At 30.1% G+C, this 25,511-nt stretch overlaps 1 protein-coding gene across 1 annotated transcript; it reads left to right on the top strand.

The window, feature by feature from the left end:
- The first annotated feature begins 24,424 nt into the window (after window positions 1-24,424).
- On the top strand, window positions 24,425-25,235 carry LOC137834496 (protein EPIDERMAL PATTERNING FACTOR 2). The gene is made up of 2 exons (XM_068642529.1): window positions 24,425-24,598; window positions 24,758-25,235. The coding sequence occupies exons 1-2, from the start codon at window positions 24,499-24,501 to the stop codon at window positions 25,021-25,023; spliced, it is 366 nt and encodes a 121-aa protein (XP_068498630.1). The 5' UTR covers window positions 24,425-24,498; the 3' UTR covers window positions 25,024-25,235.
- Window positions 25,236-25,511: the final 276 nt, after the last annotated feature.

A 25,511-nucleotide genomic window follows, 5' to 3' on the forward strand; every position in this document is an offset into this window, starting at 1 on the left:
TCTGTTTGACTATCTATCTTCTTTCTTTTTGAAACTGGTCTCCCTACATATATACCTCAAATAACATGGCATTTGTGATTACTCATGCTTTAAAGGTCTCTCCAAAGCTCTCATCATCAAAGCTTCATTCATACTTTGATTCAGAGTAAAACTTTATAAAATGTAACTACTTCTGTTATAAACGTGTCCCATCAAGAACATGTAGCCAAATTCTACAACAAATCCCAATCGCCATAATCAAAGCCAAGTAAACCACACCAACCCAAATTCCACTTAAAAGAGCCACTAATGTACACAAAGCTTCCAAGCCCAACCATTCAGAACTCTATTCCATAGGTGAAATCTTTTTCCAAAATACTAGGCTTTTTGTTGGGTTCCAACTTGTCAATAAGCACGGAACAATTTACATTGACCACAACTTTCTTGAGATGAACAAAATCTTTAATCACAAACCTTATGGGAAGCTTCACTATTATTAACAAAGGAATTTTCCCTAAATCCTGGTCTTCCATAAAGCGATTTTGCAGTTGAGCACCGAATTCGGTTTCTCCCTTCAACTCCACTTTGATATTTGTTATGTTCTTACCTGGCTGCAAGAAAGGAGGTATCTGCCCTGAGCAAAGTTGAGACCCTGAGTACATTATCCTAACTCTATTTTCCAAATAGTCCATCCCAATCTCTTCATTCGGATTCTCTGCCTTCACAACAACCACAACATCACTGTATAACTTATCATCCTTTCTAATATCAAAAGACTTTATTTCAATCTGTTCAAGGTCGTAGGTAGGAACTATAGGCTTAAGAAGATAATATAAAGCCAAACCAATTCCCACCAAGATTATAATTATTATCAAAATTATACAAATGCAGCAACGGCAGCAACTACAGCAGCAACAGAACATGCAACTAAAGCACCCGCATATACCAGAGCCACCATGGTGATGGCGACGGTGAGGTTTATAGCCATAAGGACGAGGAGGAGGCGGTGCATACTCTTGTTTCTGTACCGGGACATACACATTAGGGACATACACGTTAGGGGAATGTGCTTCTGATGTCATGATAAATGGTGGTGATTATTGATGAACCCTTTGAGATTGTAGGCACAGCACATTGAAGGGCATGAGTAGAGAAATTTTCCTTTCTCCTCTTCCTGTGTTGGACAAGATTGGACTGCAATTCTCTGTTTTTTGGTGTAGGGAACCTTCCATTGGTTAAGAATTTTGTTACGCGTGAATGGACACGGTTCTCTAGACAGGTTTAGAGGCTCAAACTGGTTTCCTCAGTTTTTTGTTTTCTCCTCCTCTTCTTCATCCTATATTTAGACACTGGTTAATTAAGGTTGCATTTTGTTGCTGATCTTAAATTATGATTAACTGGGATGCCGACTAAATTTTGAACATTTCATTCAATTTATTTATTTATTTGTTCAACTTCATATACTTTTAATAATCTCACGAAATGATAATAAGGGGTTGATGAACTCAATGATATGTTTCTACAGACTGAGTTAAAAAAACGAATCCTCACCACATACTAAAAAAACAAGTTTTTTCTAGGAATTACAGAAACCAACTTTGTTGATATGCTTTCTATATGATATCTTTCAGGAAAAGACTCCTAGAAATCAAAGAACACTAATCTAGTGAGGAAGTTCTTGGAAGTTGAAGCATGGTTCACTTGTTAATGTTAGGTTAAAGATCAATCATGTGCAATGATCTCACAAACATACCAATTACAAAATATAAAGCATCATACTCTATACAGAACAAATGGTATACTAGCATGATACCCTTTTTCCATTATCAACCATACACAGAGCTGCGGTAAAAAAAGAGAAGAAGTGATTGCAAGAGAAGAGCAGGGAAGCAAGAAACTTGGCTCATTCTAAACACAGAAAAGAAGGCTTAAAGTCTTCACAAGTCGGTGGAGAGAGAGGACTTGGATCTGAAAGAAGCTGCTGTGGTTTGAACAAGCTTCAAAACAGAGGCTACAAAAGTCTTGAAGTTGAGAGCAACCTTGTTGAGCTTAGGCGATTTGGGCTCTGAGAAAGAATCTAGCTGATAGGTTGAGAGGAAGATTTTCCTCTGCTTGGCTCTTCGGCGTCTGTAGCTGATGGACTTGAGAATGTGGTCCCTACCAATGGTGGGTTCAGCTCCAAGAGCTTCATATCTGTATCTGCGGCTGCGGGAAAGGGTGGTGGTGCGAACAAAGGTTGTCATGGCTGTGCAGAACACAAGGTTTCTCAGCCTCAATCTCAGACAGTCGTCACAGCTGCTACAGAACACAAACTTTTGATTCGTGTTAATGATCGAGAATGATCATGGTTGGGTGTCTCCTTTTATTGTTCTGTCCCTACCCTTATGAGTGTTGGGTATAGGCTTCAATGAAAGGTAGTTTACCATCATTTCCTGTTCTTTTTTCCTATCTCTGCCACCTTCATTTTAGATTTCTAATTTCTAGTTTAAAATTCTAAAAACCTTATTCATTCAATTTTATGGATTTTTTTTTTACAAATTAGAAGTGAAAAAAAAAATAGAATTTTTTATTTTTTTTCTTATATTTTATTGAAAAATGTTTGTCTAAGCGAACCCTGATATTTAAAAGTAATTGTTTAAGTACATATCTTATATTTTACATTTATGATAAATAATTTAAATTTTGATATGGGATTATGTATAAATATTGAAATTAAACAGAAAAGTTTAACTTAAAAATAGAGATAAAATATATATATATATATTAAGGATAAACAGGGCAATAAAACAAAGTATAATTTTTTTTTTCTTTGGATGAATTTGGTTTTACCCTATTTTTATTTTGTTTTATTTTTTATGTGATGACATATGTGTTGTGTAACATGAATTTTAACAAAGAAAAAACAAGTATGATATGTAGTTTGAAATAATTTATCTATAACCATATATAATGAGATATATAAAGAGGATTTATGATTTCTTATGATTTTACTATTTAAGTAATTATTTTAAAATTTTAAATAATTCTTTCCAATAAAAAAAATCACATACACAATAAAAAAAATTACATATAAAAAAATTAAAAAGGAAATTATTTTTATAATAATTTTTAATAAAAATATTTATGTAATTTAATAATATATTTTTATAATTTTTTTATCAAAAGAAAAAAATGTAATTATTTATCTTTTAAAAAAATAATTTATCTATTTACTTAATAAAATAAATAATTGAATAATTATTTATTTTAAAATAATTAAATAATTTTTCTTTTTAGAAATGATGTTACATATATATTTAATTATTGTTATAATTTAATAAATTAATTAATTGACTATGAACACAACTTTTTTATTTAGTTTCATATTTAATTTTCTTTTTACTATTATAAGATTATAATATTATTATATTTTAAATTAGTTTTTCCATTTATATGTATATAGTAATTTCTGTAAAAATATTTATAAATTTATGTGATATATTAATTCAATAAAATTATAATTATTATAAATCTATAATATAATATGTATAGTAAAGAAAATACAATAAACTTTTAAAAATATTTTAAAAAAATACGACATCGTGTGTGTCCGGTAGTAAATAATAATGTGAGTGAAAACTCACTCTTCAAATTATATATATATTTTAGTTTATATAACATATTTAATAGTTTAAGTATTTAAAAATACTTTTAATGCTGATTAATTGGCTCAATTTCCTATCTAGCACCATTTACATCTTTATTTCCCTATCTAGCATCTTTTTGTTTTTATTTCTCTATCTAGCATCCTTTTGTTTTTATTTCCCTATCTAGCACTCTTTTATTTTTTATTTCGCTATCTAGCACCATTTTAAAAATAAATAAATAATAAATTATTATTTTTTTATAATTTTAATTTTGAATGCATTAAAAAATAAATATTTTTAATGTTTAAAATAATTAGAAATATAATTAATGAATAAATAAATGAGTTTTTACAAAATAAAAATAAAAAAGTAATAAATTAAAAATGTTTAGTTTAAAATTATTATTTTTAAAAATGAAGAAAATAAAAAATTAAACTCTACAACAACGTAAAAGTTGAATCTATAAACATAAATTAGTATTTATTTTTATTATTATTGATTATGTAATTATGTTAATTTCAAGTAAAAAATACAGAACATATTTATAAAAAAAAAACAAAGTCAATTAGTATTAATTAATAGTGGACACATAAATAATATTGAAGTGTTTACCTAAATGCAAAATTCTAAAAAAAACTAATACAAACATTACACTTAATGCTTAAAAATGAGAAGAAAAAAATGCAAAAATAAATAAGTCTAGAAAATAAAAACAATAACAATAAAATAAAAACAAAAACCATAAATAAATAAAGATTGACAGAAAAAATAATAATAACTAAAAACATAAAAGGTATAAAATAAAGGAAAAACAAAATAAGATAAAGATAAAAGATATAAAAAAAATCAAATAAATCAAAACAAGATAAATATAAGAGATATAAGACGATACTAAATAAGTATATGTTGATCATAAAAAGGAAAATAAATGAGAGATGATCATTCATTTAATATGTTCTTCAATGGTACATTAAATAATTTGTGCAAAATGAAACATAATTAATGACGAAAAGTAGACGGTCTAGTAATGTTGGGACACATTCTTTTTTTTGTGTCCTGGTGTTTGACAATATTATTATCTTTTTATTCATTAATTATATTTCTAACTATTTTAAATACTAAAAATATTTTTTTTAATGCATTCAAAATTAAAATTATAAAAAAAATTACTGGATTGTGCAATTCTCGTCATTAATTATGTTTCATTTTGCACAAACTATTTAATGTACCACTGAAGAAAATATCAAATGAATGATCATCTTTTATTTATTTTCCTTTTTATGATCAACATATACTTATTTAATATCGCCTTATATCTCTTATCTTTATCTTGTTTGAATTTTTTTTTATATCTTTTATCTTTATCTTATTTTGTTTTGCCTTTATTTTATATATTTTATGTTTTTAGTTGTTATTTTTTTTCTGTCATTCTTTATTTATATTTATTTTTTGTTTTTATTTTATTGTTGCCGTTTTTATTTTCTATACTTATTTAGTTTTGCATTTTTTTGGTCTCATTTTTAAGCATTAAGTGTAGCATTTGCATTAGCTTTTTTTAAGAATTTTGCATTTAGGGTAGACACTTCAATATTATTTATGTGTTCACTATTAATTAATACTAATTGACTTTAGTTTTTTTATAATTATGTCATGTATTTTTTACTTGAAATTAACATGATTATATCATCAATAATAATAAAAATAAATGTTAATTTATGTTTATAGATTCAACTTTTATGTTGTTGTATAGTTTAATTTTTTATTTTTTTCATTTTTAAAAAAAAATAATTTTAAACTAAACATTTTTAATTTATTACTTTTTTTTTTATTTTGTAAAAACTCATTTATTTATTCATTAATTATATTTCTAATTATTTTAAACATTAAAAATATTTATTTTTTAATGCATTCAAAATTAAAATTATAAAAAAAATAAAAAATTATTTATTTATTTATTTATTTTTAAAATGGTGCTAGATAGGGAAATAAAAAATAAAAGAGTGTTAGATAGGGAAATAAAAACAAAAGGGTGCTAGATAGGAAAATAAAGATGTAAATGGTGCTAGATAGGGAATTGAGCCTGATTAATTTGGTCGGGTTAGGTTTAATTTAAGTGGGTTTTTTTTCTATATTTTCCTCATTTTTCTAAAGACCCAAAGCTTAACTAATTTTATTGTTGTAAACTTCTAAATTAATTAAAAAAATTCAAAATCAATCGAACTGAAAAATAGCATATTTATGAAGTTTTGTATAATTTTCTGTTTATTTGTGAAAGTTGAATCTAACTGAATTTAACATCGTAGTACATACTTTTATTAATTTTACTTAAAGAATAATAGTATGTTGAAGAACACAACCTCTAGATGAAGAGGTAATAGATTATTCAAAGACTTGAACCAAATTCCTACAATAGACTATATGTAAGGTTTTCAAATTAGGCTTCTTCTTCCTGCACCCCCACGTTTTCCTTCCTGCATCCCCACAATTTTAAATATTCCAACATTAACCTTGACCTATAATTTCAAAAGGGACTACCGGATATCAGGATCCGGTAATATATTCCGGATTCATGAATCCGGAATTGATTAAATTGTGTTTTTCAGATGATGGGTGTTCTGAAAGGTAAAAGGTCATAAATTGTTGTTTTTCGGAGTGCTGAATCCGGAAGCCTAAATTGCATTATGGATTGGTGGATCCGGAATTGTTTTTTTGTGTTATGGATTACTGAATCCGGAATGCATCACTTGCATTATGGATTATAAATCCGAAATTATTTTTTTGTGTTATGGATTTCTGAATCCGGAATGGTCTTTTTGAATTATGGATTGTTGGATCCAAAATAATGTTTTTGACTTATGGATTCATGGATCCGAAATGCAATGATTTTGTTTAATTTTTTTTTATTTGCAGAAGCATGGACAGTATTGATGAATTTGAACAAGAATTATATGATGGGGTTGATGATGATATTGAGAAGTCATTATCCATGTTCTTCATGTTTTTTCATCTTTATTAACATGTCTTCTTCTAACAGAGGTTGTGGGACTTAGACGATCACCTTGTGAACCTCCTCCCATAGTCTTCACCGTTACTGTTCAATTACACCATTCAAGTTAAACCAAATTACAAACTAATGAATAAGATGTTGAACCAATACAAACAAAAAACAACAAATATAAAATTCTATTGAAACCAAAAGAGAGAAAAAAAAGCATTGTATCATTTCTACTAAACAAATATAAATAAACTATAGACAAAAAAAAATATTAAAAGAAGAAAAAAAGAAGCTCATTGCAAATCATATTTGAAGATAGAAAAAATCTTTTGATGAAGTTTTATACGTTGAAGAAATGATGACCATAAAAACACAAATCTAGATCCACAAATTCGGAACCTTCCCGGATCCACAAATTCAGAACCTTCCCGGATCCACAAATTCAGAATTTTCCTGGAACCACAAATCCAGGATTTTACCGAAAGCAAAAATTCGAGATTTTATCGTATTTTGTGATCCAAAATTCTATCGGATTCTATAATTTGGAATGGAAGAAAACACTTATTGATGGAGATCAAGCTCAAGAGGACATGGAGGCCAATCAACAAGATCAAGACGAGGTGGAGGCACAATTAGAAGACGCCCATGGAGGTCAAAGTCAACCTCAAAGGATTACAAGAAGCATGTTCAAAGCTTTGGGAGCTAGAAGACATTTATTTTCTCTTTTTGTAATTTCTTTAGTTGAAGGTGCTTAGAGGGAAACTTTAGAAACCTCTTTTGTTTTAGCACCTTGTAGGCTTTAGTTAGGAGTTTTAGGGGGGGTGTATTAGTAGATAGGTGTAGAAGTAGAATAGGAGGTGCCAAAGTGAAGGAAAGGGTCACACCTTCCTCATGCATAGAATAGGCGCCGGTTCTAGAATGATTTGGGAGGGAATTTTGAAATTGTTTAGCTTGCATTTTCAGCACCTTAGGCTATAAATAGAGGTGCTCTCTTTGTAAAATTCAGATTAGAATTAATCTAAGAAAACTCTACTCAAATTTTGAGTGAACTTTGGAGAGCTTTTGGAGCCTTCTTCTCTAGTCTTATTTTGATGGATCATTGGAGTCCTCAAGTGGCGGCATCACTCTCATCTAGGAGCATTTCACACTTCTAGTGGCGAGATCATCCAACATTCTTCCATCTTCATGAGCACTCTCTTCTCCTTCCTTTCTTCTCTTTCAATTGCTCTTGTGGTCTTGTGTTCTTGAGTATTTTGGTTCGGTTTTTCTGTTTTTCCAGCACCTATTGTTTCTGTTCTTGCCTTTTTATTTTCAATTATGTTCGGTTCATTTGTGTGCTTAATCATTTCTGTTCGGTTCCTTTTAATTTCACCTCTTTTGTTCGGTTCAATTTGACTAAAATTGGTTCATCCAATGAGTTTGGGATTTGGTACTAGTTTTTGGTGAGTTCTTGTCTTAGAACAATGATCCAACTCTACGAAAAGTGCCTCTATAATGTCCAACTCAAGGTGATTCCTAAGAAGGTCAAGAACCTTTCTCTATATGGCTAGTGGAATCACATCATGTGGTATCATGAGTCTTAGGTTCTTCTTGTTTAATTGTTGAGTTGTGTGCACTTTAATTTCAAGAGCTCTTTAATTTTCTTGCAATTTAAGTTTCTGTTTTAGAATTTTAATTGAGTATTCTTGCTGTTTTTCTTTTACACCAAGTGCTTGTGAAAAGGTTTATGGCACTCATAATTCTTATGAGTATGGTTGCTCTTTTGGAATGACATTATCCTTCCTAGAGTTTACCTTAAGCTTCCTTTCACTTGTTGTTAAAATTTGTGATGTGTCTTTTAATTTTGTAATCATGTCAAGTTTTGTCTTAGTCATGTTATTCCATATTTGTCATTACTTCTAGTAGTACTTTTATTGTTTTGATTGTTTCTTGCTTTGGTGTCATATAATTTTTTCTGAATTGATATTGATCCTTTGTGCATTTTCTTTTTAGAATTGAGTTCATACTTGTATTCTAGACCTATACAAGTTCCAATACATCATTTTCTATTATGTCTTTGCTAGTTCATCATCCTGTTTTTTATTCCTATTAGGATTCCTCTGTTTCTGAAAAAAAGTGCTTACTGTTTTTCCTTATTGCAATTGATTTACTTACTGGAAAATTCTGAAATTCTGGATTTGAGATATTCAAAGTGTTAGAAAAGAATAGAAAAAAGAATCATTCAAAAATACGAAGTACACAAAAAATGATAAATAAAATAAAAAAAGTGTACATTTCTGCCGAAAAAAATACGGTAATCTGGCAGCGATTTTGAAAAATTTATTTCTCTCAATTGGCTTACTGTTTTTAATTGATTCCAGTGCCATTATTGAGTTAACATCTTGAAGTTTCTGTGGTTTAAATTTCATAATCCAGTTCGCTCTACATCATTCCAGTTAAATCAGTGAATATCAAACACAGTTTGCATTAAAAAAAAATTTTCCAGTAGCTAAATTTTTTGTTTTCTTCATCTACTCTAGTGCTTTTCCTTAAGTATTCTTTTGTGTGCCTACTTTTCTCATTGAGTTCTTTATTTTCTTGATTGTCTTTCATTCCTACTCTTTGAGTTTGTCTTACATATAGTATTCCTTTTGCAATTACCTTTCCTTGCTTATACCTTTTCTTGTTTGTCTTTATTGTTTCTTTGGTTTTGTGGTGGTTGCTCTTGAGATTGGTGTGCTTGCTTTGACATATTTCATTTGAGGATTCCAAGGCCTCAAGATCAGATTGGTGCAAGAACATTATTTCTTTGAGAGCGATCTCTTTTTTCAGCCTCATTTCACTTCGGCAGTTTCATTGCCAAGCTCACTGTTTTTGCTAATTTTTTAACTTGTTTGCTGTTTTGTGTGTTTGCTGTTTTTAATTACAAATGGCTGGATTTTCAAGTGATGCATCCTACAAGCAGAATTCTCCTTCCAAAGCTTCAATTCTTGGTGAATTACATGAAGCTCAAAGAACAATTAGACGGTTGGAGGAGAAAATGCAAAAGATGGAGGTCCAACAAGCTAAACCATCTCCTTCTATCCATGATGGACATCATTCTCATAGACCATCTTCAAGAGCTTCTTCAAATGATGTTGGCCGTGAAGATGAGCATAGGAGAAGGAGACCTCCACCCCAAGTCCATGGACAAAGACATCATCACCAAGGGGAAATAATTCACTACGGCAATGGCTTCTATCATGATGCAAAGTCCAAGCTTCCTTCGGTCAAGTTACCTTGTTTTAATGGTTCTAGTGATCCAAATGTATATTTAGATTGGGAGGCTAAGTGTGAACAAATTTTTGAGATCCATGAGATCCAAGATGAGCATAAGCTCAAGCTAGCCACCCTAGAGTTTAGTGATTATGCCATGAAATGGTGGCATGGAATTGTAAAGGACATTATCTATCACAAGGGTCCTCCCGTGGACTCTTGGAACTCTTTAAAGGATCATATGCGCGCTAGGTTTGTGCCCCCACATTTTAGGAAAGACCTTATGTTGAGACTCCAACGGTTTCAACAAGGCACGCTAAATGTGGATGAATATTATAAGGAGCTTGAGACGCTTGTGCTTAAAATTGAATTAGAAGAAAGTGAAGAAGCCATGGTTGCTAGGTTTGTAAGTGGTCTTAGGAAGGATATTCAAGACATTGTTGAGTTACAAGAGTATTCATCATTGGGCTCTTTAGTTCATCTTGCAATAAAGGTGGAAGCCCAACTTGCTAAGAAAAACTCTTTTAAAAATGCTTCCAATGATGGATACTACTCCAAGTCTTGGAGAAACAAAACTTCTTTTTCTAAACATCCTTCCAAAGATTCTTCTTTCAAACCCAAGGAATCTAAGCCATCTACATCTAGACCTAAGTCTCCCACTAAAACATCTAATACTAAATGCTTTAAATGTATGGGTTATGGTCATATTGCTGCAAATTGTCCTTCCAAACGAAGTATGTACATGCATGAGGGCATTGTAGTTAGTGAGCATGATTCGGATTCTCCAAAGCATTCATTACATTCTCATGCATCTAGTGAGGAAGAGAGCGAATGTCCACTTGAAGGGGACTTGTTAGTTGTGAGAAGACTTCTTGGACAAGTTTCACAACCTTTTGATGAAAGTCAAAGGGAAAATATTTTCCATACAAGATGTCTTATTCAAAACAACATTTGTTCCTTGATAGTGGATGGGGGTAGTTGTGCAAATGTGGCTAGTACAAGAGTAGTAGATAAGCTTGGATTGCCTACTATCTCTCATACAAAGCCCTACAAATTACAATGGCTTAGTGAAGTAGGAGAAATAATTGTTAATAAACAAGTCCTCATCCATTTCTCCATTGGAAAATACAAAGATGAGGTATTATGTGATGTTGTGCCCATGGAAGCCACTCATGTTCTTTTGGGAAGGCCTTGGCAATTTGATAGAAAAGTTTTACATGATGGCTTTACCAACAAACTATCTTTTGAATTCCATGGTCACAGGGTTACTTTAAAATCTCTCTCTCCAAGAGAAGTCCATGAGGACCAAGTTATTATGAAGAAAAAGAGGGAGAGTGAAAAAGATAAAAAAGATAAGAGTTCTAAGCCTACACTCCTTGTGTCTAGGCGTGACATTGAAAGGGAAATAGTGGCTCATCATCCTCTTTTCTTAGCCATCCCTAGAACTCTTAGAGTTGAATCACTTGTTGATAGTCCTCATTGCTTGGAAAATTTGGTAGAAGAGTTCCAAGATGTGTTTCAAGATCCTCTAAATGGACTTCCACCTTTGAGAGGGATTGAACACCAAATTGATTTGATACCGGGCTCTTCTTTACCAAATCGTCCAGCATATAGGACCAATCCAAGTGAAACCAAGGAAATTCGCCAACAAGTTGAGGCTTTGCTTGAGAAAGGGTGGGTGCAAGATAGCATGAGTCCTTGTGCTATGCCTATCATCTTAGTGCCAAAAAAGGATGGCACATGGCGAATGTGTTCGGATTGTAGGGCCATAAATAACATAACCATTAAGTATAGGCATCCCATACCTAGACTAGATGATTTGTTGGATGAATTACATGGTTCTAAAATCTTTTCAAAGATTGATCTTAAAAGCGGCTACAATCAAATCCGTATCAAACCGGGTGATGAATGGAAGACGGCTTTTAAGACCAACTTTGGTTTATATGAGTGGTTAGTTATGCCTTTTGGTTTAACTAATGCACCAAGTACCTTCATGCGCCTCATGCATCATGTTCTTAGACCTTTCATTGGTAAGTTTGTTGTGGTTTACTTTGATGACATTCTCATTTATAGCTTATTTTTGAATGACCATAGGTTGCATGTCAGGCAAGTTTTGGAAACCCTTAGGAAGGAACATTTGTATGCTAACCTTGCTAAATGTATGTTTGCTCTTGATCATATAGAATTCCTAGGGTTTGTTGTGAGTTGTAAAGGGGTCCATGTGGACAAAACAAAGGTGGTGGCCATTCAAAATTGGCCTACACCGAAATCTTTGAATGAGGTCCGAAGTTTTCATGGGCTTGCTTCTTTCTATAGAAGATTTGTCCCAAACTTTGGTACCATTGCCGCACCACTCAATGACATAGTGAAAAAGGATGTGGTCTTTCATTGGGGAGAAGCACAACAAAATGCTTTTAATACTTTAAAAGAAAAATTGACTAATGCTCCCATCTTGGCCCTTCCTAATTTCACTAAAACATTTGAGATTGAGTGTGATGCTTCAAGTATAGGTATTGGGGCTGTTCTCCTTCAAGAGGGCCACCCTATAGCCTATTTTAGTGAGAAATTGAAGGAAAGTCATCTCAACTATTCCACCTATGATAAGGAATTATATGCACTTGTTAGGGCTTTGTTTACTTGGCAACACTATCTTTTTCCCAAAGAGTTTGTGATACATAGTGATCATGAATCTCTTAAATATTTGAAAAGCCAAAACAAACTTAACAAGAGGCATGCTAAGTGGGTGGAATTCATTGAGCAATTTCCTTATGTGATCAAACACAAGCAAGGAAAAATAAATATTGTGGCGGATGCTCTTTCTAGAAGATACACCTTGCTAAATCTTTTAACCTCTCAATATCTTGGTTTCGATCACATTAAGGAACTCTATCATGATGACCTTGATTTTTCTCTCATCTATCAAGAGTGTCTTAAGGGAGGACACAAAGATTTTTTTATTCAAGATGGCTTTCTTTTTAAAGGAAAACGTCTTTGTGTTCCCCAATGCTCTATTAGATTATCTCTTGTTAGAGAAGCTCATGAGGGGGGTTTAATGGGACATTTTGGGGTTGCTAAAACTTTGGATGTGCTGCATGAACATTTCTTTTGGCCTCATATGCATAAACATGTTCATAGTTTGTGTGATAAATGCATAGCTTGCCGCAAAGCTAAGTCTAAAATGCATCCCCATGGTCTTTATACTCCTCTTCCTATCCATTCAATGCCTTGGGTAGATATATCTATGGATTTCATCTTAGGCTTACCCAAGACATCAAAGGGAAAGGACTCCATTTTTGTGGTAGTGGATCGTTTTTCAAAGATGGCTCACTTTATTCCTTGCCACAAAGTGGATGATGCATGCCACATTGCAAACCTCTTCTTCCAAGAAGTGGTTCGCTTGCATGGGATTCCTAGGTCTATAGTGTCCGATAAAGATCCTAAATTCTTGAGTCACTTTTGGAAGACCTTGTGGGGCAAGCTTGGAACTAAGCTTTTATTTTCTACCACTTGCCACCCACAAACTGATGGTCAAACCGAGGTGGTGAATAGAACTTTGGGACAACTGTTGAGATGCTTTATTTCGGGGAATCCTAGAGTGTGGGAGAATTTACTACCCCATGTTGAGTTTGCATATAACCGAGTAGTAGATTCTACCACCTCCCATTCTCTTTTTGAGGTGGTCTATGGGTTTAATCCCCTAACACCTCTTGATCTTCTTCCTATTCCCCTTCTTGGAGATGTCTTGTGCAAAGATGGGGATGAAAAGGCTTCTTTTGTGAAAACTTTGCATAAAGACATCAAGAAGAGAATTGAGAAGAAGGTTGGCAAGTATGCTGAACTTGCCAATAAAAGGAGAAAAGCATTGTTGTTTGATGAGGGCGATTGGGTTTGGCTTCACTTGAGGAAGGATCGTTTTCCTACTCAAAGGAAGTCCAAACTAATGCCTCGAGGGGATGGACCTTTCCAAGTCCTCAAGAGGATTAATGAGAATGCTTATGAGTTAGATATGCCTGATACATTCTTAGGTAGTCATACTTTTAATGTCAGCGATCTAACTCCTTTTTCTGTAGGTCTCCAGAATTCGTGGTCGAATTCTCTCCAACTCGGGGAGTATGATGGAGATCAAGCTCAAGAGGACATGGAGGCCAATCAACAAGATCAAGACGAGGTGGAGGCACAATTAGAAGACGCCCATGGAGGTCAAAGTCAACCTCAAAGGATTACAAGAAGCATGTTCAAAGCTTTGGGAGCTAGAAGACATTTATTTTCTCTTTTTGTAATTTCTTTAGTTGAAGGTGCTTAGAGGGAAACTTTAGAAACCTCTTTTGTTTTAGCACCTTGTAGGCTTTAGTTAGGAGTTTTAGGGGGGTGTATTAGTAGATAGGTGTAGAAGTAGAATAGGAGGTGCCAAAGTGAAGGAAAGGGTCACACCTTCCTCATGCATAGAATAGGCGCCGGTTCTAGAATGATTTGGGAGGGAATTTTGAAATTGTTTAGCTTGCATTTTCAGCACCTTAGGCTATAAATAGAGGTGCTCTCTTTGTAAAATTCAGATTGGAATTAATCTAAGAAAACTCTACTCAAATTTTGAGTGAACTTTGGAGAGCTTTTGGAGCCTTCTTCTCTAGTCTTATCTTGATGGATCATTGGAGTCCTCAAGTGGCGGCATCACTCTCATCTAGGAGCATTTCACACTTCTAGTGGCGAGATCATCCAACATTCTTCCATCTTCATGAGCACTCTCTTCTCCTTCCTTTCTTCTCTTTCAATTGCTCTTGTGGTCTTGTGTTCTTGAGTATTTTGGTTCGGTTTTTCTGTTTTTCCAGCACCTATTGTTTCTGTTCTTGCCTTTTTATTTTCAATTCTGTTCGGTTCATTTGTGTGCTTAATCATTTCTGTTCGGTTCCTTTTAATTTCACCTCTTTTGTTCGGTTCAATTTGACTAAAATTGGTTCATCCAATGAGTTTGGGATTTGGTACTAGTTTTTGGTGAGTTCTTGTCTTAGAACAATGATCCAACTCTAAGAAAAGTGCCTTTATAATGTCCAACTCAAGGTGATTCCTAAGAAGGTCAAGAACCTTTCTCTATATGGCTAGTGGAATCACATCACTTATGGAAACAAAAATCCATAAAAAAAACGGATGTGCAGATCCAAAAGCAAAGAAATTTACTTACCTTTGTCAAGAGCACTCTAAATCACCAACAAAAAATGTGAGATTGAAGGAGAAGGATTTGGAGGTGTCGCACTGCTGCTATAACATGAAAGCGTGCTGCTGCTGGAACATGAAAGACACGGCTGCGCAAGAGAGCATCCTTGCCTGCACCTCTTTAGGGTTTTTTTAGGTTAAGGATATTTCTGGAATTTTAAAAACAAATAAGGGTGATTTAGTCTTTTCATAAGAGTATGGGGTGCAGGAAGAATAATGTGGGAGTGCAGGAAGAAACTGCCTTCAAATTAATCTAAATTAGCTTATCAATTTTTTAAAACCACAAAAAGAAATGTATTTATTTTCTAAACCAAACGAAATTCATTTCAGGCGATTTTTCGTGCATAAAACCTTCAATTAAAACATATAGTCCATAATTGATTATGATAATGCCTCATCACTTATTTGTTTCATATTTGAATAATCGATAACAATTATCATAAATATGTATAAATATACTAAAAAAATTATTAAATAAAAAATAATTATAGAGATAAAAAAATATTAGTTTTTATATTTATTAAATTAGATACTATTTTAAAAAATAAAAAAATTATTGATATCTAAATTAATTTCTATTAGTGATAGATAATTTCTAAATTGACATCTACTTAACTATCAAAGTTTTAGTTATCAACTTTATAATCTATAAAATTGGCAATTTAAATGATGGTAGCTAATTAGATACTTCTTTAAAAACTATTTTTTTTTAAAAGCTTTCATGTTAGGCATCACTATGTAACTTGATATCTCATCCAGGCTGACACCTCAAGTAACAACAATCATCTGTCATCACATGAAAAATGTATTATTACTAAAAAAAAGAAAAAGAAAAGAAAATACAAAAATATGGGGGGACTAGACCAAAATCTATATGTTAACAAAAACGATACATAGGTAGACTATACCTATTCATAAAGAATTCTAAGAACAGACTAATGGAAGCCTATTATACCAATGAAATGATTCTCTATGAATAAATTATAAATTAGTCAACTTATCAGCACACGCATTTTCTTCACGAAAAATACGAGTAACCCTAAATCTAATTTTCTCATAGTAATTAAGACAAGTATTTCATCGATTATGAAGCATCCACGAAAGATTAGTCATAACAGTAAACGTAGCACAAACCAAGGCAAAATCACATTTAAGCCAGACATTAATAAGCCCCATATTTTGAGCTTCCTTCATAGCATGTATAACTTCATAAAACTCAGCAATCATAGCAGTTTAAACTTCAAGAAACGCAGAAAAAACACCCATAAATCCTTCCATACTCCCACGAAAAATACCTCCACAAGTAGCAAGACTAGGATACCCCTTAGCAGTCTCATCAATGTTAATTTTAACCCAACCTGGTGAAGGAAACTCCCATCTAACAGGAAGAGGACGAAGAGCTTTACCACTACGAGTATTAATACCAAAAAATTTAATCACGTTGAAATCCAACATATCATTCTTCATTGAAGCTTTAGACGAATTTCTCACTAGACAAGTTAAATCTTTAATTACCGAAATAACCCTAGAAACCTCAATCTTATCCTAAAATCTAGCATAATTTCTCATACGCCATATCATCCAAATAGAAAAAGTTATCACAACAAACTTAATCAATTTAACCAAAGGACTACCATCACTCTTAATAAAAGAAAGAAGATCATCCTTATTAGAGTAATGAGAAGTAAGAAAAATTTGTCGAATCCAACTCCAAATATGCAATGCATTATAACATTCAAAAAAATAAATGTTGAATATATTGCTCATGTTTTTCACAAAGCGTACACATAGAACATATATGCAAACCTTTATTCTGAATATGTTGATCGGTAGGAAAATGCCCATGAAAAACTTTATAGAGTACTAGAGTTTTGGAAGGCGGAATAAATGAAGACCAAATGAATTTACCCCAACCACAGGGAACTCCCGGTTCCAAGAAAAAAAGTCTTAGCCGATTTAAGAGTGAAACGACTAGACTCATCTAGAATCCAATTAGGAATATCATGTTCCTCCCTAACCATGATATGATTAAAAAAAATGAGGCATCTACGGTAAAAATAATGGAATATTCCAATCACAACCTGTTCAAAACTGAGAGACTGTATCCAGAATGCTAGCATCATTAGATAACCTTGCAATATTTGCTAAAGAAGTAGTAGAACACCACTTATCATTCCAGAAATTAATAAAAAAAACTTGTACCAACAGTCCAAGAAGTATAATCAAGTATAGTGGAATAAAATTGCTTAAGTCCAGGCCAAAGAGATGAAGATCTATAAATCATTCTAAAGTTGTATTTTGATTTAAGAACCATGACTTTTAAGAGCAAAGACCAATGTTTGTTGCTATAAGCAAAGTTCCAAGCAAACTTAAGAAGATACACATTATTTTCATGATGAGGATTAATAATTTTCAAACATTCATCCTCAAGAGGTGAACAAATCGTTGCTCAATTAACGATAGAGATGCCTTTTTTCAGAATATCACTAGTCCAAATAAAATTCCGACACCACTACTCAAGTTGCTTAAGAAGTGAAACATGCAACTTAAAAACTATTTATCAATAATAGAAATTATCTTATATACCAATAAATTTTTTAATCTCTAAAATAGTATCTAATTTAGTCAGAATAATAACTAATTATATTTAATCTATATAATTAGTTTCTATTTAATGATTTTCTAGTATTATTTATTATTAGTATATGATTTTCGAAAAACTGTATTTTATATTTTTAAATCCAAATTTATTATTGACATAAAGATTATTCTAACATGGTAATAACATATTTTTCATATAAAATAAATATCATCTTGCATTCATCGAGCTAATTTGATATTTTTTTTTTCTATTACTCCTCTTTTAAATTTTAGCTATAAGTGCATAAATTATAATTTATGAAGAAGAAAAATTATTGAATCTCTCAGATAATTTAGAGTTTTAATTTTTGATTATTTGACATTAAGAATACTAGTGCTTTCGCTTGACACATACAAATATAAATATGGTATCATATCCATCTCATGAATCGATTTTTTAATATTGAGTTAGGTTTAAAGTCTACTTTCAATATGGTATTAGAGTCATTTAAAGTATATTCTAACGAGAGTTTGTTGAACTTGTCAGATTACCCGTTATCGGATCGCTATCAGATACCCATAAATATATAATCTTACGCACGAGATGTGAGAGGGTGTTGGAAATCTACATTGACTAGAGATATTGACATTCCATAGTATATAAGTGATTACAAATCTCATATTATAAACCTATTTTGTAATTAAATTAAACTTAAGTTCACTTTCTAATTCATTTAATTTCACTACTCCACACCATGACAAAATATACCGCTTTTCATTTGTAATTTCCACTAAAAACAAAAGAATTCATTTACGAATCAATTGAAAAAGCATAGAGAGAATTTATTTTAAAAAAAACGCAAGTAGTAATTAATATCATAGGTCTTCAAATTATACTCTCTCTTTGGGATTCACTTCAAATGTTTAAACATGTTATCAATTATTTCCTCTAAGTGATTATGGTTTCAAAAGAAAGAATGATTGTTTTCGTAAATGCTTAGTTTTGATTTAAACTCAAACATTGATAGTTTTGTTGAAGGACTTAAAAGGTTAGAAGAACATTAAATCATCTAATATTTATATAATTTATAAAAATATTTTTATTAAGAGTCTTGTTCAATATTCAACACGTTGTTGTTTAAAAAGATTTAATTTCATATGAGATTAATGTAAAAAATAATTAAATAATTTTATTTAATTTCATTTAAAATTGAATCATTTGCATAAACGACAATAATATCTTATGTGTATAGAGGCTGAGATTAAAAACACTAGGTATAACATACTATTAAAACTTATATGGTTTAGTCTCAAACAACCTAAATATGTTGGACGACCCTAACACTGTCTAAACAAGATTAAGTTTTGAAAGAATGAAATATTAAATAAAATATCTTTTAGTAACTAAATATACGGGTATTTGCTAACTTAATTAAAGTGCTAATATATCTTAATATAATATGACATTTTATAAACAAAGAACATCAAACCCTCTAATATTTGTTATAAATATATTTTCATCAACAATTTTTATTTAATATCCAAAGTACTTATATTTTTTTTATATAAAAATTTTCATGTTATAATATCCAAAGTACTTATATTTTTTTTATATAAAAATTTTCATGTTATAATATCCAAAGTACAACTTATATTTAAAAAATTTCATGTGAAATTAATAATAAAATGAAATGAATACATTTACTTGATTTTATGTAAAATTGAATCATATAAAAAATATCACACGTATAAAAAGAAATAAACTATTTATTTCATGAGATTAGGTTCTCTGTTTATCTATTTCTTTTATTAATATGAATAACAAATATAAACCATTTAGACATAAAAAAAAATATAATAACAAGAAAAAAATCAAAAAGTTATTTAGAGCCCTTTATATTTACTCTAACACTCTAATAATTAAATATTTCCTTTAATATTTTAATATTTAACATAGATACGTTCTTGAAACCTATAAAACACAATGTACATCCATACAAAAACAAATCATTCTTACAATGCAGTAAAAGCCTTCATGAAAATCTTCCAATCAATAGTATGATACATGAAAATCTTCCAAGCAATAATGTGATAACCTTCTACCTCTTTTTGCTTTTGAGAGTTCATAGAGCTACATCCTTTAATTGATGAGGTTAGAATTTCAATCAAAATTATTTTAAAAAAAATCATTAAATAGAAATCAATTTTGGAGACAAAAATTAATTAATTATTACCTTCATTACAAGAAAATCATGAAATAGAAACCAATTTTAGAGACCAAAATAATTAGTTGTTATAGTGACTAAATTAGAGATCATTTTAGGGACTAAATAAATTTTTGGTTTCTAAATTAGTTTCTATTATTGTTAAATGATTTCTAAATTGGTATCTAATTAGCAACTAAGGTTTTTTATATCAAATTTAGAATCTAAATAATTGGTAGTTAAAATCTTAGTAGCTAATTAGATACTAATTTAGAAACTATTTCACAATAATAAAAACTAATTTAGAAATCAATTTTTTTTTTAGTTTCTAAAATGGTCTCTAATTTAGTTACTATTGTAACTCATTATTTTGGTCTCTAAATATTGGTTTCTATTTGATGATTTTCTTGTAGTGATTGAATAAATTAGATATTATTTTAAAGACTAAAAAAATTATTGATATCTAAATTAGTTAGTTTCTATTATTGATAAATAGTTTCTAAATTGATATCTAATTAGCTACTAAAGTTTTAGCTACTAATTTTAGAATCTAAATAAATGGTAGCTAATTAGATATCAACTTACAAACTATTTATCAATAATAGAAATTAATTTAGATATCAATAATTTTTTAATCTCTAAAATAATATATAATTTAGTTAATATAACAACTAATTATTTTTTCCCTAAAATAAGTTTGTATTTAATAATTTTATTTTAGTGAGTGATTAATTGTACATAGTCTACAAGAGTTATTTGTGTAGTTTTTTTATAAAACATTTTTTTAATTAAAGTTATGAGTGACAACTAAAGAATATTTATGAAAGTCAAAAGCGACTTAAGCAACTTAGTATTAATGAATAATTTTTTTACCCTATAAATATTAAGAGTGTTTATCAAAAGTGACATTGTATACACTACAAGACACTTATGAAATAGAAAACAATTTTTAGAGACCAAAATAATTAGTTGCAATAGTAACTAAATCAGAGACTATTTTAGAAACTAAATAATTGGTAGTTAAAACCTTGGTTGCTAATTAGATACCAATTTAGAAACTATTTAACAATAATAAAAACTAATTTATAAACCAATTTCTTTTAGTTTCTAAAATGGTCTCTACTTTAGTTACTATAGCAACTAATTATTTTGGTTTCTAAAAATTGATTTTTATTTCATTATTTTCTTGTAGTGATACTTGTGTAAAATAGTAGTGATGTGGAATAATATTGTTTTTATTTGATTTTTTTGTTATAGTGAAATTTGTTCAAGATTTTCTTGAAAGAGTGTTAATCATAGCCCAATAATTGAGTTAAACTAATATAAAAATAAGTTCTTATTCTTTTATTATTTTGTGGATTGCAAATCCTATTAAATCATTATACTCAAGTTTTGAAAACTAATTTTGTAAAAAATATTTTAAACATATCGACAATATTTGATATCTATTTTTCAAAGCATCAACACAAATTTTGTAAATTTGATTCAACCCTCCTTTTAAAGTTAATTTTATTTCAAACATTTCCATTTCAAGTATTAAATTCTTGAACATGACTCATTGTCACCAATTTCTTCGTTTCTTGGATATTAGACATCACTAAATAGATCAATTTTAATACCATAAGCTGAGATTAGATTTTTCACGACTTTCTTTGAAAAAATGTTGAATTCTTGTTGGTTCATAAAGGGTTTCATTTTTTAACAATAGTCATTTGCACCTTCAGAACTTGTTGTAACTTTTCATTCTTTTATCAAAGTTGCCCATATGCCTTCAAAGCGTACTAGTGTGTTGTCCACATAACTACTCTAATTGACCTATATTTTTAAGAAATTACTTTCAAACTTTTGTAATACATGATCATGAATATCTTAAGCAAGTAACATGGTATCATATAATGCATAACTCCTACCTTAAGCAATAAATAAAGTATCTCACACAAGTAACCATTAAGTATTAAGAAAATGCATCATTGTCCTAAATAATATTCATCCAAATTCCTATGTGTTAGGACTACATTATACATGCTATCGAGGAAGCTCAAAAGATGGAGTTTATTAATGTCTGGCTTGAATGTGATTCTGCCTTGGTTTGTGTTGCGTTTACTGTTAGAACTAATCTTCAGTGTATGCTTCGTAATTGATGAAATACTTGTCTTAATTACTATGGGAAAATTAGGTTTAGCGTTACTCATATTTTTAGTGAAAGGAATGTGTGTGCTGATAAGTTGACTAATTTAAGATTTATTCATAGAGGTGTAATAGACTTTCATCTAGTATGTTCTTAGACTTCTTTATTAATATGTATAATCTACTTATGTATCGTTTTTGTTAACATACGAGTTTTGGTCTAGTCCCCCCATATTTTTATTTTTCATTTCTTTTTTTAATAATACTTTTTTCATGTGATGACAGATAATTGTTCTTACTTGAGATGTCAGTCTATCTGAGATGTCAAGTTGCATAGTAATGCTTAACATTTAAGTTTTTATAAAATATATAATAATAGTGTGACCTCAAACAATACTTAATAATAAAATTAAGTTATAAGTTACACTAATAGAAAATCATTACATAAAAACCATTAATAGAAAATCATTACATACAAACCAATTTTAGATATTTAAAATTATTAGTCGCTATATTGACTATTAGATATTTTTTTAGAGACTTAAAAAATATAAGTATCTAAATTAATATATATTATTGATAAATATTTTTTAAATTGGTATCTAATTAGCTATCAAGATTTTAATTGTTAATTATTTATATTCTAAAGTTGATAATTAAAATCTTGTTAGCTAATTAGATACCAATTTAAAAATTATTTATCAATAATAAGAACTAATTTAGATATCAATAATTTTTGTAATAAATAATATCTAATTTAGTTAATATATCAACTAATTTTCTTTTCTTTCTAAAACTGATTTCTATTTAATAATTTTTTTGGTGCTAACCTTTACTATAAATGCATTAAACATTACGCTTCCAATTTCAAAATCTCAGACAATACTATGATTAAACTAAAGTTCTCTAAACCTTGGTTAAATTAAAATTATAGATGAGTAGATCCAAAATACATCAAAATACTAAATTCGCAATCATACAAACATCTTCAAATCTCATCAAATTATTACTTTTTAAGCTTTTAAATTCATTTATACCACTAATATTTGGATAAGGCCTAAACTTCAGCATTTAACATTTCATGTACAAAAAATTACATTCTAACTATTTAAAAAATCACTACAAACTACAAGAAATAAAAGTAAAAGGGGCACTAAATGATACTTATAGTAAGTTTACTGTCCATTAGAAATTGACTTATCCGAAGGTTGCTAATGAATTAGTGGACTATGAAGGACACAACTATTTTTTTTTATGATTTTATTGTCCGTTTAAAACCTTTTTGTCCACACTATAATTAATATTTAATTTTGTGTCTCAATTGTGTAGGATTTGGGGACACTAATAATGTCCCTTACTTGACCCTCACTTTTTTTACAGCTAATTACAACTTTTCTTGTAGTGAATAAATGAGTATATGATTAAAACATTATAGGAGAACAAATAATCACACATTATGTATAATAACGAGAGTAAAATATAATTAAAATTTAAAAATAATATTTAATAGTAATTTTATTTTACTAATTTAATTTTTTTTTCACATCAAAATCATTAAATAGAAACTAATTTAAAAAAAATAATTAGTTGTTATATTAACTAAATTATATACTATTTTATAAACTAAAAAATTATTAGTATCTATTATTAATAAAAAATTATAAATTATTTTTTCAAGTGATATCTAATTAGTTATCAAGCTTTTAGTTACCTATTAGTTTAGATTTTAAAGTTGATAGTTAATTAGATACCAATTTAAAAACTAATTATAAACTTTTATTAACAATAAAAATTAATTTAGATACAAGTAATTTTTTATTCAATAAAATAAGTATTTAATTTAATTAATATAATAATTAATTAATTTTTATCTTTAAAATTAATTTTTATTTAATAATTTTTTAATAATGGTAATATCTTAATTGTGCAAGTATAGATTACCATTCACAATTTCTAAGAGAATATCGATATGAACATATATAACTATTGTAGTTCTAAAGTCATGTTTCAATATCTCTCAAAAATTAATTGTGAAAGTATATTTTGGTTTGTTTGAAGGGTCTAAATCCATGAATGGTTGCGAAGAGATGTATTGATGGCAGTCACATCAGAGCTTAGGGTAGTAAATTTATTAGCAGAACTCGAAGGCACATGAACATTAATATCAAATGGTAAAACGCAGTAATAGCAAGCAAATAGAAGTAAAAAGTTGAGGCTGCATTTATGCTACCCAACAACACCTCTGCCTATGTGGCAGCCCTTCCACATACTACTCACGTAGAACAACCACTTTTAACTCTTGTGTTTTTAATTCTTATTGCTTCTCCTTTCCTTCATCAAACACCAAAACCTCGAGCAATCCTGTGACTAAGTGTGCGCATGCAACATCTTCTTGCATTTTCACCCTCTTTCATGTGACCTCTTCTTGCACAATCCTGTGAATCGCTTCAATTCCTTACACCCTCTTTTATTCCTTAATTATATATACAAATGCACCTTCAAACACATCACAACATCTCAGAAAATTCGCCCCAAAACAACAAGAATGAGGAGGACTTCTCTCTATGCTGCTGCCTTTTTCATTCTCTTTTTACTCTGTGTTCCTGTAATCATCTCAGCCAGACACATAAACCTGTCACCTTCACGTAAGTCTCAAATTCTTAATTTCATGCCACATTATGGATCACAGGTTTAACACTTGTAATCAGTTCTAAGCAATTCTACATATTATGCAACAACAATCAATGATGAAATGAGTGTGGTTGCATTTTAATCTAATGTTGCATGATTTTGATGTTAAATAGGAGATGGTGGAGAAGAGAATAGAAAAGATGGAATAAGAATGAGCAAAGTGAGGAGAGAAAGGTTGCACTGGGAAGGAAGAATGGGAAGAAAAGACACACTGGAAATAGCAGGGTCGAGATTGCCGGATTGCTCTCACGCGTGTGGATCTTGTTCGCCATGCAGGTTGGTGATGGTGAGCTTCGTTTGTGCATCGCTTGCAGAGGCTGAGTCTTGTCCAATGGCTTACAAGTGCATGTGCCATAACAAGTCCTACCCTGTTCCATGAATCATAATCTCCCTCTCAGATTCAATTTCTAACCCTCGTGTAACATACACTGTTGTTAGTTGTTAAGAAACCAATAATGGTTCATGTTTGAGTTTCTGAATCTCTTTTCTTTTCACTGTTCAACAAAACATAGGAATCGTGAAATCAGAATCAATGCTTGCTGTTAACACCCCAACTTCTCTACTTATAAAATCTATAATAACTTTTTAGCATTTTTTTAAATTATTCTCACAAAAGTTTTACTTTTTAGCAACTGTATTACATTGTGTTTAGTCTAGTGAAAATGTGGATACTTTCAGCTACCTAGTTAGTTAGCTATGATTCAATTATCTTATAAAAGACATAAGTTATCTGTAACTAAAAATTGATAATTTTTTTTTTAATAGTAATTGAATTAATTATCATATAAATTATTTTTGATAATATATTAAATTGATTCTAATACACCTTACCGTTTTCGAAATTGTATCATGTTTAATTAATTTAAT

The sequence above is a fragment of the Phaseolus vulgaris genome, chromosome 5, assembly GCF_000499845.2.
Source record: "Phaseolus vulgaris cultivar G19833 chromosome 5, P. vulgaris v2.0, whole genome shotgun sequence".
NCBI lineage: Eukaryota > Viridiplantae > Streptophyta > Magnoliopsida > Fabales > Fabaceae > Phaseolus > Phaseolus vulgaris.

Bases quoted from the DNA above. Each gene is read 5' to 3' on its own strand.
- LOC137834496 (XM_068642529.1), top strand. From the start codon at position 24,499: ATGAGGAGGACTTCTCTCTATGCTGCTGCCTTTTTCATTCTCTTTTTA. The intron at 24,599-24,757 runs GTAAGTCTCAAA...GATGTTAAATAG, and splicing joins CATAAACCTGTCACCTTCAC to GAGATGGTGGAGAAGAGAAT.